Genomic DNA, 17311 nt, shown 5'->3' with positions numbered 1-17311 from the left:
CCATATATGCTTTAATTTCTTTTGTTTTGTTTGTGGCCTCCCAAACAAATCAGAATTAGTGCATAGTATTTGCAGATTGAGATCTATGGCACTGGGTCTAGAAGTAGTAGATGTGGCATTGAATCTAGGTGCAACAAATGTGGCACTAGGTGGGGGCCATGGGGTCCGTGGTAAGGGAGTTGACTCTTTGACACTCTGGCTTCTCCTCATACAGGAGCTGCCTCCCCCTACCCTCTCAAAATTTGGATCTCTAGATGACTTTGAATCGATGGCCCTTTGTGTCCTCCTAATCTCATCGAGTCTATTGAGATTCTCTATTCATCCTCTAAACATGCTGCGTGGAATTTATCCCTCTTGCTCTCTTCTCTGCTCCTCTCTTGTCCTCTAACATATTTTGCTATTGTCAATTTAACTTCGTAAGGGACATTGGGACATCTAACCACATTGTGGTCCCCTTCAGCTCGATGAATCTTCAGTTGAGTGGCCCCATCTAATCTAATCTCTTTCAAACAATATTTGCACTCTTGACTTCCTCCTGTCTTCTGTTAGCCTAAAATGCTACTAAGCTATGTCTGACTTAGTGTTTCCGACTCAAAAGTTTGTGCCTGATACAAGCATACAAAATAATCATCATTAAAACATGAACCCTATACTTAAATATTAGCCTACAGACCCTAAACACACATTACTTGTAAACTAAGGTATTCACAAACATTTGGAATTTTTTCCTAATTAAAAATATTTTTTATAATAACTATTAAATACTATAAAAATTAGAAAATGTAGTAAAACACTTCAAAAATCAGATTCAATCAATTACATATGTAAACTTATCTGTTAGAGACAACACATAATAACTTCAATTCAATCCAACATCGTTTGAGAATCAAACAAAAAAAAATATAAAATTTTAATGTATTTTTTAAAATCATAAAAATAAAACAATAGTAGAACACTTCAAAAATCAGATTCAATCAATTACATTTGTAAATCTACCAATTAGAGACTACACGTAATAAATTCAAGTCAATGTAACATCGTTTGAACATGAAACAAAAGAAAAAATGTTAATATTTACCCTTTTTTTTTTTTAAATCAGAAAAATAAAAAAATAGCAGAACACTTCAAAGATCAAATCCAATAGAAACCACTTGTAAATCTACCTACTCATGAAAAAATTTTCAAACATTCCAACACCATTTGACCATGAAAGAAAAGAAAAAATAAAAAAATAGGGAAAACTTAGGTTACCTTGCAACAAAGCTTGGAAACATTGAAATAATCCACCAAGCAGGATCGAAATCAACAAAGGAGTCCTTAATGGTGCTTGAAATGATCCAAAAACATGCAAAGAAGGTCAAAAAATGGGGGAAAATTTTGATCAAAACTTCCTGCTTCCGCCTATATCGCACTAGAAACTCTACGAAATGCAGAGTTTCAAGCAATAAAAGGGATTTATAAAACTGAATCAGCTGGTTCAGCCGGTTTGGGTTAGGATTCGACCCAATTTTGACTCTTCAAACTTTTAACGGTTTCGATTGAAACTTAGGACTTTGTTTCGGTCCTCCAGATTTTCATTTCGAGGTTCCAAAAGTGCAAAATTTAGGTCAAAATTTAGACAGTAACAGCAGAATTTGTACGGTGTTCCTAGCTTAGGATTACTTTTTCTTTTTAACCAGCAAGTTTGGAGTTTAACCTTTCCCTTAGGTAAGGGAACAGTTGGCTTTTTGATTTGCCAAATGTAGAAGGGGGCCAAAGGTAAATGTTATGGGAGGAGACCTTGAGAATGTCCAAGATAGTAGATATATCCTCTTTTATTGAAGGAGAGGTTCTAGGGCTGAACACAATAGAGGATTTAGTATTGTTAATATTCTGCCCAGAAACTCTTTCATAGGGGCACCCCCGGGCAGAGGTGGCTGGGGGGCCCCCACCCGCTTGAAGGGTCTTCTTTTTTTGGGTAATTGCTGCCCATTCACCTTAACAAGATACTCCACTATGGAGATGTATTGAGAGATCTACAGATTCCATTTCTCTACAAAGCCTAGATGTCAAAAAGAGGCTACCACGAAACCCCATACCAATTTATCATAGGCTTTATAGAGATCAAATTTTAGGGCCATATGGACTTTGATCTCTTCAAGAAGTGGAGATATTCATGGGTGAGAGACATTATCAGAAATTTGCCTTCCATATACAAAGGCACTTTAGGATTTACTGACTAAAGAAGAGAGCAAAGGTTTTAATCTATTAAAAATGGACTGTGCTTTGACTTTATAGGGATCTATATAGAGACTAGTGGTTTCAAATAGCTCACCTCCTGGGGGTTTTTTCTCTTAGGAATAAGAGATATAATGGTCTTGTTCAAAGTCTTGAGAAGGTATACCCCTCAAAGAAATGTTGAGCCCCATTTTGTAAGTCATAGCCAACCACCTCCTAATTTCTATGGTAAAATTGGGGTAGGGAGCCCATCAATCCCAGGGGCCTTTCCACCTTTCATTTGAATGAGATCCTTTTCAATCTCAGCCCCAGAGAAGGGTTTACATAGGTCCTCACTTGACAAAGAAGATATAGTGGTAGGTGTGCCATTCAAAAAAGGGTTGAGGGAAGAGGGGAGGGAAGAATTAAACAAGGAAGAGAAATCTGACCTCATTTCCCCTTTGATTTCACCCTTCTCTGTAAGCCAAGTCCCCATGCATGGTTTCAGATTATGAATTGCATTTGATTGTCGCCTTTGAGTAGTTAAGGAGTGGAAAAAAGCTGTATTCTTGTCGCCTGTCTCCAACAATTTGATATGAGAGTTTTGACTCTAATATTTTTAACACCTGTGACTAAAGTATAAGGGTATTTTAGGCATTTCATATGACATTCAAATAGTTATGCTAAAGGGTGAATTAATACGTTAATACGTTTATTAGAATTAATTTTCCAAATTTAATCATAAGTTGAGGACTAACTAAATGGTTAACATTTGTCTAAGGTTTGATGCTCCATGAACGCATAAAACTATATGAAAAGTTCTAATGTTGTTTAATTTGAATCCACCAATAGACCTCATTTGGATTCTAGGGAAATTCATGCATGGAAGTCAAATATTGCATAATATGGGAATCCCTTAAATATAGAAAACCAAATATAGGAAGACAATACAAGTTGTGGAGAATTGGCAAAATTGTGGAGGTTAAAGAATTTAAGTAAGATGGGGGGAGGAAGAAAGGAAATTGTGGGAAGGAAGAATATTTGACAAGAGGAGAAAGAGAATTGAAGAAGATATTATGGAATATTTAGGAGAGAGAATATAATAGATATTGAGGAATATCGTGAAATTTTGACCCCCCCCATTTCCAGCGCAAGTTACGAAATTTCGCGAAATTTTGGTGATATTATGGGTGTTTTGGCTAGATTTCGACCCCCCATTTATGGGAGTATTTTTTTGTCATTTTGGGCCATAATTTGATGCCAATACCTAGTAAATTTGAATTATTTTCTATAAATTCTTCCATGTAAATTCTCATTCTTAGCCATATTTAACATGTTACCTTCTGAGGTCTAAATCATTGGGACATAATTGGAAAGATTACTTGTTGACCTTAAAGATTCTATTATAAAATCCTTTCATAATTTAAATTGTTTCCATAAATTCTTTTATGTATATACTTTTTTTTTTTTTTTTTTGGAGCTTGCGAGTTAATATTATGGGGGGGGGGGGAATATTACTAATATATGTGCCGCCGGATGGGTGCGAACCCAAGACCTCCCCATGGGAAGTTGGGTTGTTAACCGCTTGACTATCCTATGTATATACTCTTCCCTAATCACATTTGGCACGTTGCCTTTTGAGGCCTAAATCACTGGGATATAATTGATAAGATTGCTATTGATCTTGAAGATTTTGCTACAAAATGTCTTCCTAATTTGAATTATTTTCAGGAATTATTCTATGAAGATTCTCCTCCATAACCACATTTGGTACATTGCCTTTTGAGGCTTGAATCATTCGGACAAAATTAGTAAGATTGTCCATTGACCTTGAAGATTCCGCTATAGAATTGCAAAAGAAATGGCTTAAGAATCGCGAGAAATCTCCAAAATATAGCAAAAAATTGAGATTTTGACTTAGTCGATTCGGTGAGATATCGTGAATTATCACCAAATTTTCGGCGATCTTTGGACCATCTTGATTTCGCCGACCAAAAGAACAACCAAAATTCGGCAAATTTTGGCCGAACTTCTGCGAAATGTTGCACTATGCTCCAACAAACTAAACACATAAATCCCCTATTAGTTCATTGTGATTAATGAATTAGTTGATTAGTGGCCAATTAATCAAAAGCATTAAGAATAGGAGTCAATACTCAATCAATGTAAGCAATATTCAGAATTATATTGATGAATTCAAGAGTGAAATTCAAAGTTAGGCTACATCTAATCCCTAGAAAAATTAAATTAGTTCATTCTATAAATTAAAAACATCACAGAAGAGTTCAAGAACATTGAAAGAAGATGGAGAAAAACTTATTCCGAAGCTCCAAGTCTTCGTCTCCAAGTCTCCAAAGCCAACCAATGTTTCCAAAATTTGTCCTCTCCACTTCTCAAAACATCCTCCAGCTGTTTTGTTCTTCTTTTTCTTATCCTTGACTCAATTTGGTACAATTCTAATCTCCTAATTTGACTCAACCAAGGAAGGTTTTGAAGTACAAATTGGACTAACTTAGAGAGCTCAAATGCACAATTCCACCGCTGGATTTGAAGAATAAGAAGTTATGAAGCCTCTATCCAAAAGCTAGTTTGATCAGACACGAGAGGACCATCCAAGAACTTGATTGAAACTAGACAGAGACCCTCAAAAATCAGATTTCTCCCACTCTTCCTTCTTTGATCTAGTCCCAAATAGGAAATAAAACCCTGGAGTAAGCAAAGAATCCTTCTCTCCACGTTTTTGACTTGAGGAAGCTTTTAGAGTCTATTCTAATTTGATGAAAAAGACTTTCCTTTTTTTGGAATGGAATAAAAATCCAGCTTGGTTTTTTAAGATTCTTTTCGTAGAATTGCCCAATAATACCACTGCCAACTTGGTTGATTTCCTGCAAGCACAAATAATGAATTTTAATTAGAATTTGCTAGGAAATATATAAATCACCAAAATTATAGAAATAAAATCAATTAATTAGTATATATAAAATCTACTCATCAAGTGCTATTCACTATGTATCATGAGAGGACGAAGCACATTGATGTTCGGTATCACTATATTAGAGAGGTATTTGCAAGGCAATATTAAGGTATTGAAGACAATCCGGTTGTTATGTTAACAAACCATTATGTACTAGCAAGTCTAAGCATTGTTTCTACTTGATTGGAGTTGGTCGCATTAGAGCTTAACCCATGAAGGGGTTTTTGGAGGAGATGAAGATTATTCAACTTTGTCGGAGAATTTTGGTCAAGGTGGAGATTTATTATGTTTTTATATCCGAAATCTTGTAGCCAGTTTGGAAGATGGACCTGCTCTGACATATTTGGTTGGCGACCCGAATGATCCATTTGCGAAGATCTGTGGAGGGGGTGCACCACGGTATGGTACGACCCGACCCAATGGGTCAACCCATTTACCAGATTTGAGTTTATATATATGTGCTGATGTTTGCCTACCACATTATTGAGAGATATAGGATTTTCGATTAGGGTTTTGGGTGAAGGTTCTTATAACGCCATTCTTGGTGATTGGTTGTGAGATCTCCTTCTATTTTTCTTTCACATGGTGGAAAAACTCTTCTTCTTCACCCGTGGACATATCATACCACATCAGTGTGTGAACCACGTTAAATCTCAATGTGTTTTTGTTTTTGTTTCTTTTTTGATTTGCTCTTTTGTGTTTGTTTTAACAAAATGTTCATTGGGCAATGGTGAGTTATACATGAATAACCAATGCAAGGGAAGTCAAAGATCTCTGATCAGGCGGCCATGGAGTCGTTGGGAAATCTAAGTGAAACTAGGAGTCTAGGTGCATTGGAGAAGGCACCTTCTTTGAGTAATTCAAATTCGGATGACTTGGTGATTCGTAGGGCTCTCAATTCAACATCAAGTTGTGGATGATTCTCCACAAACTATAGAAGACCCCACTCAGTCTCATATGCATAACCAAATTGTGGAGTTGGGCATTAATAGGAGGCTGAATTTAGAGGGCTTTACAATTCAAAATCAAAATGTAGTGAAATTTAATGAGGACGACCTCTCATCCTCAAAACGTGGTAGACTTTACCAAGGATTTTGTGGAGCCCACTGACTTGGTCTTCACTGAGAATTTGAATGAATTTGAAGTGGGGCTAGTGTTCTCTCACAAGGCACGTCGGATCAATCAATACAAATCCAACCGTGGAATGTGCGTCCCGTGAGGTTTCTCTGTCCTAGTTGGAGGTGGTGTTGCCTCTTACCATCCAAAGGAACGCAGTAGCAATCCACTCTCAAGGCAGGTGGAAGCAGAAGGTTAAGGTCGACGGGAGGTTGGTTGCCCAAGGAAGAATAAACACAAGCTAGGATTATTATGAGATCTTGGTTTCAAGTTGCTGCTGTTTCTTTCTTTTGAGACCACATTATGTGATTTCTTGAGTGATTTTCATTTGTGAGGAATTGGTTTGGATGGGTGTATTGGAGCAACTATTCTTGTAGGGTTAAGTGACATGGTTCCTTATAACTGATAAAGTTCTTGGGATGTTGTAATTCTTTTTGCTTTTAATATAAATGACCTTCATAAAATTAAAAAAAAGTCTAGATCCTTTGCCCCCAAGTTGACCAAACCCACATTCCCCCACACTCATGTGAGTGTGGGGCACAGGGGCATGGTCATCTTGGGGGTAGGAAATCTGAAATATATGAAAGAAAGAAAGAAAGAAAGAAAGAAAAAAAAAAAAAACATGTATATGAAGCTGCTCTATTGACACTTGGAGAGGCAATGGAATAGAGAACACATAAATAATTATGATTAATTTACACTGAAACCATAGTGTATTATTATTGCTTACAACTCAACACACTAGAGATTAAACTCATATGGAGACTAAACACATATTGAGACTCTAAGGAAAGAAAAATAAAATAAAAAAATAGTAGGTACATCTATAGCTCTGCATTACAACCACTATCTGCTCAATCATCCTTGCTCTGCATTCTAACTTTTATCTGCTCAATCAACTTTCCAAAGATGAACCATCAAATCTCACTATCTTAGCTTAGTGGGAAGTACTACAACCAATTCGTCTAACTAAGAACAAGGAGGATAGTACAAATGGCAGAAAAAACCTATCTGAACTTACAATTAGTGAAGCTGTCCTTTTCAATGAGGGATTTATGGTAAGCTTAACTAAAAAGAATTATAGCATCAAAATAATGACACTGGGTATAAGGAACCAGAAAGACTCATCCCACAACATCAGTTGCCCCCAGTACACCCATCCTCACTGGTTCCTTTTCAATTTTAAAACAAAAAGTACACAACCTTAAAATCTTAATTTTGGAAGGCCTGATGCATTCCATTATAGTTCTTTCACAATCACCAATGCCCATGATGTATTTGTAGCTGAAGTTCCTAATGTTGCCGCCATACTTGCCAAGTAATTTGCTGCCAAATTCATTTCCCCAGGAAAATTTTCCATTCAATGCTCTCTAAAAAGGATAGCACGCCTGTCCATGCCAAACGTTACTTTGTAAAGATCATATATAGTTGCTGGTAAAATATGAAATCCGGTCAACCTAACAACTACTCAAATTTGAAGGATCTTATTTTTATTTTATTTTATATTCTTTTTTGTGTAGGGGAGATCTTACTTGAAGTATGTGAAGCCATTTCAGATTCTCAGCATCTTCTTCATTTCATCAGATGTTTATATGCTCTAGCTTTATCCTAAAGCTGCAAAAAGATAGGTTGAAAATATTTTTGCAATCTAATGGACCATTAGAAAACTTACTACGTTTATATAGTTGAATAATACAGTTTAATAAAATACTTACAAAGTTCCTATAAAAAGAATGGTATCAAATGATGAGTTGAGCAGCTGAAGGCAGGGTTGTCTTATTCTCCTTGTCTACCTATAGAGGGAATAGAGTTAGTTTTTACCATTTTCCATTTCATCGAATTTATTAATGCCATACAGTAGATTTAGATCCGAACATACACCAAAGTTTGGTAGACATTGTATGAGAAGGGGCATGCTACTTCTAAACTGCACAACCTTCAGTTGAACTTCATTTATAGGACCCAATGAGAAATAGTACCTCAGAATAAACCTAAAAACAGAAATAAGAATAAGAAGTTCGAAGCTGGCAAATGGTTATTCTTCAGAAACCAATATTTAGCATCAAGGATAACATGCCTGTTGTCATAGTTCATGGGTAGGGACAAGGCACAAGGTGCAGTTCTTGGTGAACCATCCAAAAAGAGCTTATGGAGTAATGGTAGGAGGTAAGCAATTTTCTCTCCAGAGCCAGTTTTTGCCCGAGCAACAATATCCTTGTCGTCCTATACAATGTCATGCAGTGGAAAATAACAAAAAATAAATTACAAGAAGCAATAGAGAAGCATAAAAACCCAAATTTCAACCCAACCATCTAATAGGTGAAGTCAAAGTAGCATTGGAAAAATACGGTAATGGGGCTGATCAAATTTGGATATCATAGGCTATTTGAAGGTTTAAGAAACAAAGAACAATTTAAGAACTAACCTACAACACAACACTAGAGCAATAAAGAAAAGCAAAAAGCTTGGCAATGTTAATACAATGAAACCATCGATCAATAAGGCTGACCAAGAGAAGCTATGTTTTGAGTTTCAAATAAAGGGAGAATGAAACAAGCCTAAAATTACAAAAACACATACCTAAGAGATGTCAGAGAGAAGACTTATCAAGATGAAGTCCTAGAACACCAAAATTTCTTGAACCCTACCTATAGCAAGTGACACGATCATCCAGGAATGTTTGATTCAGGAATGATAAGTTTGAGGAAGACAACATTCGATACTTCTAACTTCTTGATTCTTAAAGGCATCACTAGCTAAAAGAAACTACATCTACAAAGCAGAATGATTCTTTGACTGATTAAAAAGTGACAAAGAAATAACATTCTGTTTGAGACGATAAAACACAAAAAGTTATTGAAATATCTCTGCAGCAGGTATGGGAGACTGCTTTAGGATTTAATGTCAGCATGAAAAGAGGTTCTAGTTCTGAAATATCATGATGGCTTTCTCCTTACTCTCTATTCTTCATATAGAACATGTCTAACATGTTCTTACAAAAGCGTTGACAACATTTGTTATTGGCTTGTTCGTGAAGAATACAAGAATGAAGTGCCTTACCAAATGCTCACCACATGTTCTTCCATTCTCAGAGAACATAAAAACACCATAAAAGTTCTCCCAGAGGGCAATAATGTTGTCAAACAATGCACTTGCAACATTCTAGTTGTAGTGGCTTTTGCATTTCCATTATCATTTTTTACAAATGCACTTGCAAGTATTTGCTTGAAAGAGCATGAGATCATTTAGTTAAGAATGGATATGAGACTAACGAAAAGAAAGACTACACAAATTGCTAATGATGAGTGATTGTTTTTGTTGGTGAGAAAGATTTCCAAGCAGGGGAACAAAAACACTTTGAATGAAATTTGTGATTCAAACTGGATGCATTCTTAGTTTCAATATCAAGTTTTATACTATGTCAAAGAAACGATCAATAAAAACTTGGTGGATCCGATCCATCTTATAAATATTTAATTTTGGTGCTTTTGTCTAATTAGAAACACCCCGTACATTAAAAATTGAGTTCTCAGTACTTCTCACCAACAAGAGTTGTGGGTTTCTTACCAGTTAAGCAATAACCAATCCACCTGCAACAAGAGTGTTGTCAACTAGACCTGCAGATTGATCTAAAATGCAGCCATTGGAGTTGGACCTGATGTTGTCAAGGTAACACATAACGTTACAACAATGATCATCATAAGGAGCAGGAAACCTGGTTGCAAGAACATAAATAGACAAAACAAGGGTCCATTGAAAGTATAGCACCAGAAAAAACTGAATTCATCACTTAGAAGTAGAGTTAGTCATGGAATCACAAACAGAGTAGGGAAATAAGTTTCAGAATAGATTGCAAAAAGTGAATTCGTCACCTAGAAGTAGTTTATCAAGTTTTTTCTTTCCTTTTCAACAAAAATAAGTCACAGAGGCTGTTTAAGGTCCTTAGTTAAAGAGTTTAAACCATTCCAATTGAACTGGTAAATAAAGTATAAATTATTTTTGCTGAGAGGCTGTTTCGATGCCTTGAGCTCAAGCTATGACTGTGAATTACACCAAGGCCTATCCCTTTGGTCTTCCTTTAGTCCTAGTAAATACACTTCTGCTGCTAGTACATTGGTATGAACAGATTTAATCATTTGAGGTAAAACGTAACTAACTTAAACTTTATGGAATGAAAGGAGGGCCCTCAATTATAATTTTGCCGAAAAGAAAGAGAATCCCCAATAGAACTTCAAAAGTCTATATTTTACTTCTTTTAAATGAACATGTTCGGCAAGCACACAAGATCATTGACACTACTGAATAGTTGGAAACTGTTTAGTTCATCAACGAAAAACAAGTGTGATACAATACACATCTTGCAAAGTAGGTGATCACCTACCCCAATTGCAAAGCTCAAGATCCAATGGGGGGGGGGGGAGGAACTAGCTTGGGTTTCACATGTCTCGACCAGCACGGATTACATCACCAACAAGAAACATTAATTGGGAAGTCGTAATAGGCCTAGAAAACGAAATGAACTATTAGAGAAGTACATTGTAAATAAACTACACTAAGGAATGACAGTGTAACAAGATCTACATAGACAAAACTCATATTCACAACTACCCTCAAGTATTCACATAGACAATCCGGTTTCCTTGGGATCAGGTTGAATTGTTGATGTTACTATAGCAAACTCAAGTAAAAGGAAGCTTTTGAGAGAGAAGTGACCTTGTAAAATTTGCAAAGATTTTTGCTTTGAAGAGTTTCCTCACCAAAATAGTATAGACAATTTTCTAGATGGAGAAAAACAAATTTGTAGTTCCTATAAAATGTGACATTTTGAAAATAGAGTCTTCAATTCATCTCTAGCCAAACAAACATAGATAATTTGAAGATATAAGGAAAGAAAACAAAATATACTTTCTTTTCTCTTCTTTTTTAGTAATTTCTAGACAACCAAGCACAACATTTTAAGGTAGTTTGAATGGAAATAAAGTTCCAATTGGAGTAACTTAAAGAAAGTACTTTGTGACTTGTGAGTCATCTTGTAGGGTTTAAGAGCCTTCTACGAAGTCTCCTAGGTCTAAAATGTGGCTAGACGAACTGCTTTGTTAACAAAAAGGAGACGGGATCAAATCTCACTTGGATTTAACTACTTATAAATTCAAAAGAATAATAATTGGCAACACTCAAAATTGTTAGCTGTCAATGGCCAAAGGTTTGATGATGTTGGCCTCTATGATATGCCAAAAATAGGTAATTTTGGCATTATGGGTTATGTCCAATTTTTTAATTAAACAAGATTAATCTAGGTTTGACACAGAAAACAATTTTTATTTTATCTGAAACAATAATTTCATCACGTTTTCTTTGTAACTCACTTAACCCTAACAAACTATAAAACTAATGCAACGAAAAATGAACAATATAATTATAATATATAACAAACCACATTTTATAAAAATCTTATAAAATAAATGTTTGAGTCTCTGTATGGCTATGAAAGAGAAGTGATTAAATGCTACTTTGTAATTTTGTACATAAGTGTAAAGATAACCCCTTTGATTTAATTAAGCCTACAGCATAATCTTTGCGACTTCCTTCAACTTCAACTATGTTTTTTAAATTCCAGAATAAGAAAGGGAGGATGATTCAAATTGATATCTAAAAAAATCTCATTTAATAAGATTAAAACCAAATAACTATTAATGCTTAGCACACTATTTAAAGCAAGAAAAGTTACAGAATTCTTTTTATAGAATAATTAACTCTCTTTTTTTCCCATAAAATAATTACCTTCAATGAAAGAAAACCACTTTGTTGTTTACAATGAAATCTTCAATCGTCCAACATCTATGAATGCCAAAAAAAAAATGTTTAGTTTTGAGAAATCAAATAATGTAAAGTAAAAGGTTGATCACAAGTGCTTTTACCTAATTTAAGGAGTAGTCTCAAATGAGTTACTTTAATCCCCATTAGTCAAATGATTTATCAATCAAAACTAATGGAGTTTACCATCATGCAGGTCACCTAGAGTAATCTTCTGAAAATGCCCCGTAGATATTGGTCGAGAAACAAGTAGCTCTTTTGATACTTGATGCATTGTTGGATGAGATCGTGGATTACTGCATAAACATGCAAATGCTACTCTCACAATAGAAATTAGATCATTCGCAATATTCTGATTTGATGGAAAGGTGAGGCGTGGGTCTAATATGTCCCCCAATAATATCTTTTGACCAAATGGCGGTGTTAGAGATGAGATGAGCTCCGCTGGATGACTTCCCATAATTATTTCCAGTGCAACTACTCCAAAACTATATACATCACATTTATCAGTTAACGCCATGGTGTAGGCAAGCTCTGCAAGAGGGGAACAAAATATTGTGGTAAAAATGTTCAAAAACAAATTTAGAAACTACTTATTCAAGAAGAATTTAAGAACTTATTATTTAGGGATAATTACTGTTGCCCCCCTGTAGTTTGATTTTATTACTAATAAAACCTTGTTCTTTACGAAATTACTACTGCCCCCCTTCCTTATAACGGTGTTAAGTAGCCGTTAAGTTTGAATATGTAATGTCTAATTTGCCCTTCATTAAAATTAAGAAATCAAAAGACGATGCTACCCCATTTATAGAAACCAGATTAAATGTCAATTTTACTCTAAGCTTCATTTATTTCGAATTAATGGAATGGGCAAAATCCAAATCCAATTTGGTTTCCCACCTTCACTAAACTTCATTTATTTTGAAAATATTTTAAGTAATATTCAGTTTCCAATTTGAGTTGAATTCAATTTTCCTTCCTCTTCGGTTTCTATTTGAGTTTTATTCAATCATTTTTTCTTTATTTGGTTTTTTTTTTTTTTTTTTTTTTTTTTTTTTTGAGAATAAAACGGATTATAATTACTTTTTTCTCCACAGTTAATTAAGGGTATTATTGTAACTTGATAAAATGGTAAATAAGTAAAGGGATAAGTATAAGAGTATTTTGGGGTTTTTGAGAAAATATAAAGATGCCACATCATCAGTAAACTAATGAAACTTAACGGTAAGGGAGCAATAGTAATAGTAAATAAAGTTAAGGGTTGGATTAGTAATTTTGAAAAGTACAGGGGATACAGTAGTAATAAAATCAAAGTACAGGGGGCCAATAGTAATTATCCCTATTATTTAACATAAATATGAAAACGTACAATAAAACATGACAATTCATAGGATACATATGAGATATATAAAATTTATCTTTTCCATTTTCAACATTAAATATAAAAATATTTTAATAGCCTCATTCAATAAATTCAATAGGTTTTCAATATTAAATATAAATAAAGAAACCTTAGAAAATGACAAAAAGAATATAGTATAAAACAAAGGCAAATGTAAATACCTGGAGCATTATATCCATAAGTTCCCTTAAGTGACGTCCAATTGGATGAGTCTGGATTTAAGAGTTTGGCAATACCAAAATCAGATACCTTAGCCTCAAGTTTGAAGTCTAACAATATGTTTTTGCTTGAAATATCCCGATGAATTATTGGGGGAGTACAATCATGATGCAAATAAGACAAAGCATTTGTGATACTTTTGACGACGTTTACTCTTTTGAGCCAGTCCAACTCTTTTGCCTCTGCTTCAGTGCTCAAGATACGAGCCAAGCTTCCTTTTTCCATATACTCATAAACAAGAAACGTGGATCGCGGATGTGAACAAAAGCCATAAAGTTTGATAATCTCTCGATGCCTAATATTTGTCAAGACACGCATTTCATTTTCAAAGCTTTCATTAATTATCATCTCACCCTCTAGTGAATGGAACTTCTTCAAGGCTACTACATGACCTGTAGGTAGGACTGCTCTGTAAACGCTCCCATAAGTTCCAGCTCCAATACAATATTTGATGTCAAAATCTTCTGTTGCTTGGATTATGTCCTCATAAGCAATGTTGCCGTCAAAGTTCCATATTGACAATATATTTCCATGATTTCTCCTTGTTGCTTCCACATGTCTTTGTTGATCTTTTTTTCTCAAGAGGAAACGAACAAGAATAATTGCAAATGCAAGGAATACGATTCCTATCAAAGAAGCAGTGATGGATATGAGGATTTTGTGTCCTCTATTGCTATATCCTTCATTTGTATGAGATTGATTGCATGGTAGAAGACCTTGAAATTCACCACATAATCCTTTGTTATAAATAAATGCTTGTGGCGAAGCAACACGTTGAAAAACCTTACTATTAGGAACTACACCAGTCAACTGATTATAGGACAAATCAAGGAATTCCAAGCTGACCATCTCTTCAAGAGAAGGGGGTATAGAGCCCATGATCATGTTGTTGGATAAATTCAAAACTTCCAACGACTTCAAGTTTGCAAGTTGTGTTGGTATTGTTCCACTTAATGAGTTATGGCTAAGATCCAACTGTATTTGTAAGGATACTAGATCACCAATTTGAGATGGAATGCTTCCATTAAATGAATTACAACTCAAATTTAATAACAACAACTCAGAACATTGACCAAGTTGTGCTGGAATTGATCCAATTAGTCTATTTGATGATAGGTCTAAATGATCCAAATTGATTAACTTGCCAATTTCAATTGGTACATTCCCTGAGATCTGGTTTCCATTTAAATATAGCTTGAGCAAAGTGTATAGGCTACCAATTTCTTTTGGTATTTCACCAACAATTTTGTTGTAAGAAAAGTCAAGTTCTCCTACTTGACTTAATTGACCAATCTCAATTGGTATCTTCCCACTGATATTGTTTTGAGAAATCTTTAGAGTCGATAAATTCTTGCATTCTCCCCAATTTTTTGATAGCTCTCCAAATAGTTTGTTGCAACTCATATCAAGGTAGTAAAGATGTGGATGTACACCAAAACTATTGCTTATATTTCCTAGAAACTGGTTGTGATCAAGTCTGACTCTCCTTAAACTCGTGCAATTTCTCAAATCTGGAATAGGACCCGTGAGACTATTGTTAAAAACCACTAACAATTGAAGTGATTGCCCCTGGCATATTCGTTGTGGTAAACTTCCTGACAATAGGTTGTCAAACAATTGAATTACTACAATGGAGGCTTGGCTACCCAGGTCTTCAGGTATGGGACCAGATAATTGATTCATATCCAAATAGAGCTTCTCTAGTCTACTTAAATTAGCCAGAGAATGAGGTATTGGACCACTGAGTTTGTTGTCATCTAGCCCCAATTCAACAAGATTTTTCAAATCTCCAATCTCTGAAGGAATTGGACCAATGAGTTCATTGGTATGCAGGTATAGAATGTGAAGGTTGCTCAAATTAGCTAGGACCGGAGGCACCGTACCAGTCAGTTTATTCCATCCTATCGAGAAATGAATCATATTTTCCATATCTCCAATCTCTGAAGGAATTTGACCGGATAATTGATTCCCATACAAGTAGAGCTTCTCTAGTCTACTTAAATTAGCTAGAGAATGAGGTATTGGACAACCGAGTTTGTTGTCATCAAGCCCCAATCAACAAGATTTCAAATCCCAACCGAAGGAATTGGACCAATGAGTTCATGGATGCGGTATAGAGGAGGTTGCTCAATGCTAGGCCGGAGGCACCGTCCGTTTATCCACCTCGGAAATGAATCATATTTTCCATATCTCCAATCTCTGAAGGAATTTGACCGGATAATTGATTCCCATACAAGTAGAGCTTCTCTAGTCTACTTAAATTAGCCAGAGAATGAGGTATTGGACCACTGAGTTTGTTGTCATCTAGCCCCAATTCAACAAGATTTTTCAAATCTCCAATCTCTGAAGGAATTGGACCTATGAGTTCATTGGATGCGGATAGAATGTGAGGTTGCTCAAATTAGCTAGGCCGGAGGCACCGAGTTTCCACCATCGGAAATGAATCTATTTTCCATATCCCAACTAGGAATTTGACCGGATAATTGATTCCCATACAAGTAGAGCTTCTCTAGTCTGCTTAAGTTAGCAGGAGAATGAGGGATTGGACCACTGGAGCTTGTGTTGTCATGGGCTAGCCCCAATTCAACAAGATTTTTCAAATCTCCAATCTCTGAAGGAATTGGACCTATGAGTTCATTGGTATGCAGGTATAGAATGCAAAGGTTGCTCAAATTAGCCAAGACAGAGGCACCATACCAATCAGTTTATTCCATCCTATTGAGAATTTAACTAGATTTTTCATACTTCCTATCTCAAACGGTATTGTCCCACTGAATTCATTTATATGAAGGACTAAGTATTGCAATCTGCTCAAACTAGACAAGGTGGGAGGCAAAGCACTCGAAAGACTATTGTTGGAGAGATCAAGAAGGGTGAGTTTGGTGAGATTACCAACATTCAAGGGTAAGGGTCCAGTGAGTAGATTTTCGCTAAGATTGAGACGGAGGAGATTAGGAAAGGAAGAGAAGGTGAAGTTGTGAAGCGTACCTTGCAGCTGTGCTTGGTAAAGGTTAATCTCAACCACGCTTCCAACTTTGTTGCAAGTTATGCCAAACCAGTTGCATGGCGACGCTGATGATGATGATGATGAGGAAGTGAGGTTCCAAGAACCGAGAGCTGCAAGAGAGTAGTTCTGAAGGGCGGCTTTCCATTTGAGGAGAGCCTCAACCTCAACTTGGGTTGACGAGTGAACAGACGAAGATCTGCTGCTTCCCGCAGCAAAAGCAGACGAAGAGAAGAGGAGGAGAAGGCAAAGAAACACTAGGACAGTTGGAAAGAAGAAGAAAGAGGATGATGGACTAGTAGTAGTGGAGTAATGAGCCATTTGTAACTTGGTTTGCTGGTTGGTGGTGTGGTGTTACGCAGCTATTCCTTCCAGTGTGTAATTTATTTATAGTTAGTACAGCAGGCTATGGATGTCTTGGATTGGATTGGCTTGGATTTCAGTGGTCATGTTTTCTGCCCCATCTCCTACTCTCTCCTTATTTGTTTGGTCTTCAGTAGTTTCTCCCCCATCTCCCACGGCAAGCGACTTCAATAATAAGTCTTCCACCATATATGCACCCATCTTGAAGATTAAGCAAATGGGG

General features: G+C 35.8%; 1 protein-coding gene across 1 annotated transcript; it reads right to left on the bottom strand.

The window, feature by feature from the left end:
- Positions 1–7531: 7531 nt before the first annotated feature.
- LOC149012401 (uncharacterized) lies at positions 7532–17064 on the bottom strand. Its single transcript, XM_089158617.1, is given in 9 exon segments — positions 7532–7674; positions 7819–8509; positions 9854–9941; positions 12068–12124; positions 12205–12634; positions 13664–15776; positions 15892–16079; positions 16198–16407; positions 16410–17064. Coding segments are annotated over 5 exon segments (3510 nt in total). The 5' UTR covers positions 17047–17064; the 3' UTR covers positions 7532–7674; positions 7819–8509; positions 9854–9941; positions 12068–12124; positions 12205–12272.
- Between the last annotated feature and the right edge of the window lie 247 nt (positions 17065–17311).

Source organism: Hakea prostrata, chromosome 6, assembly GCF_041222555.1.
Source record: "Hakea prostrata isolate BN-2017 chromosome 6, UWA_Hpros_2, whole genome shotgun sequence".
In the NCBI taxonomy this organism is placed as follows: Eukaryota; Viridiplantae; Streptophyta; class Magnoliopsida; order Proteales; family Proteaceae; genus Hakea; species Hakea prostrata.
Note: the sequence above shows the minus strand (reverse complement) of the source record. Positions and strands in the feature narration are given on the sequence as shown.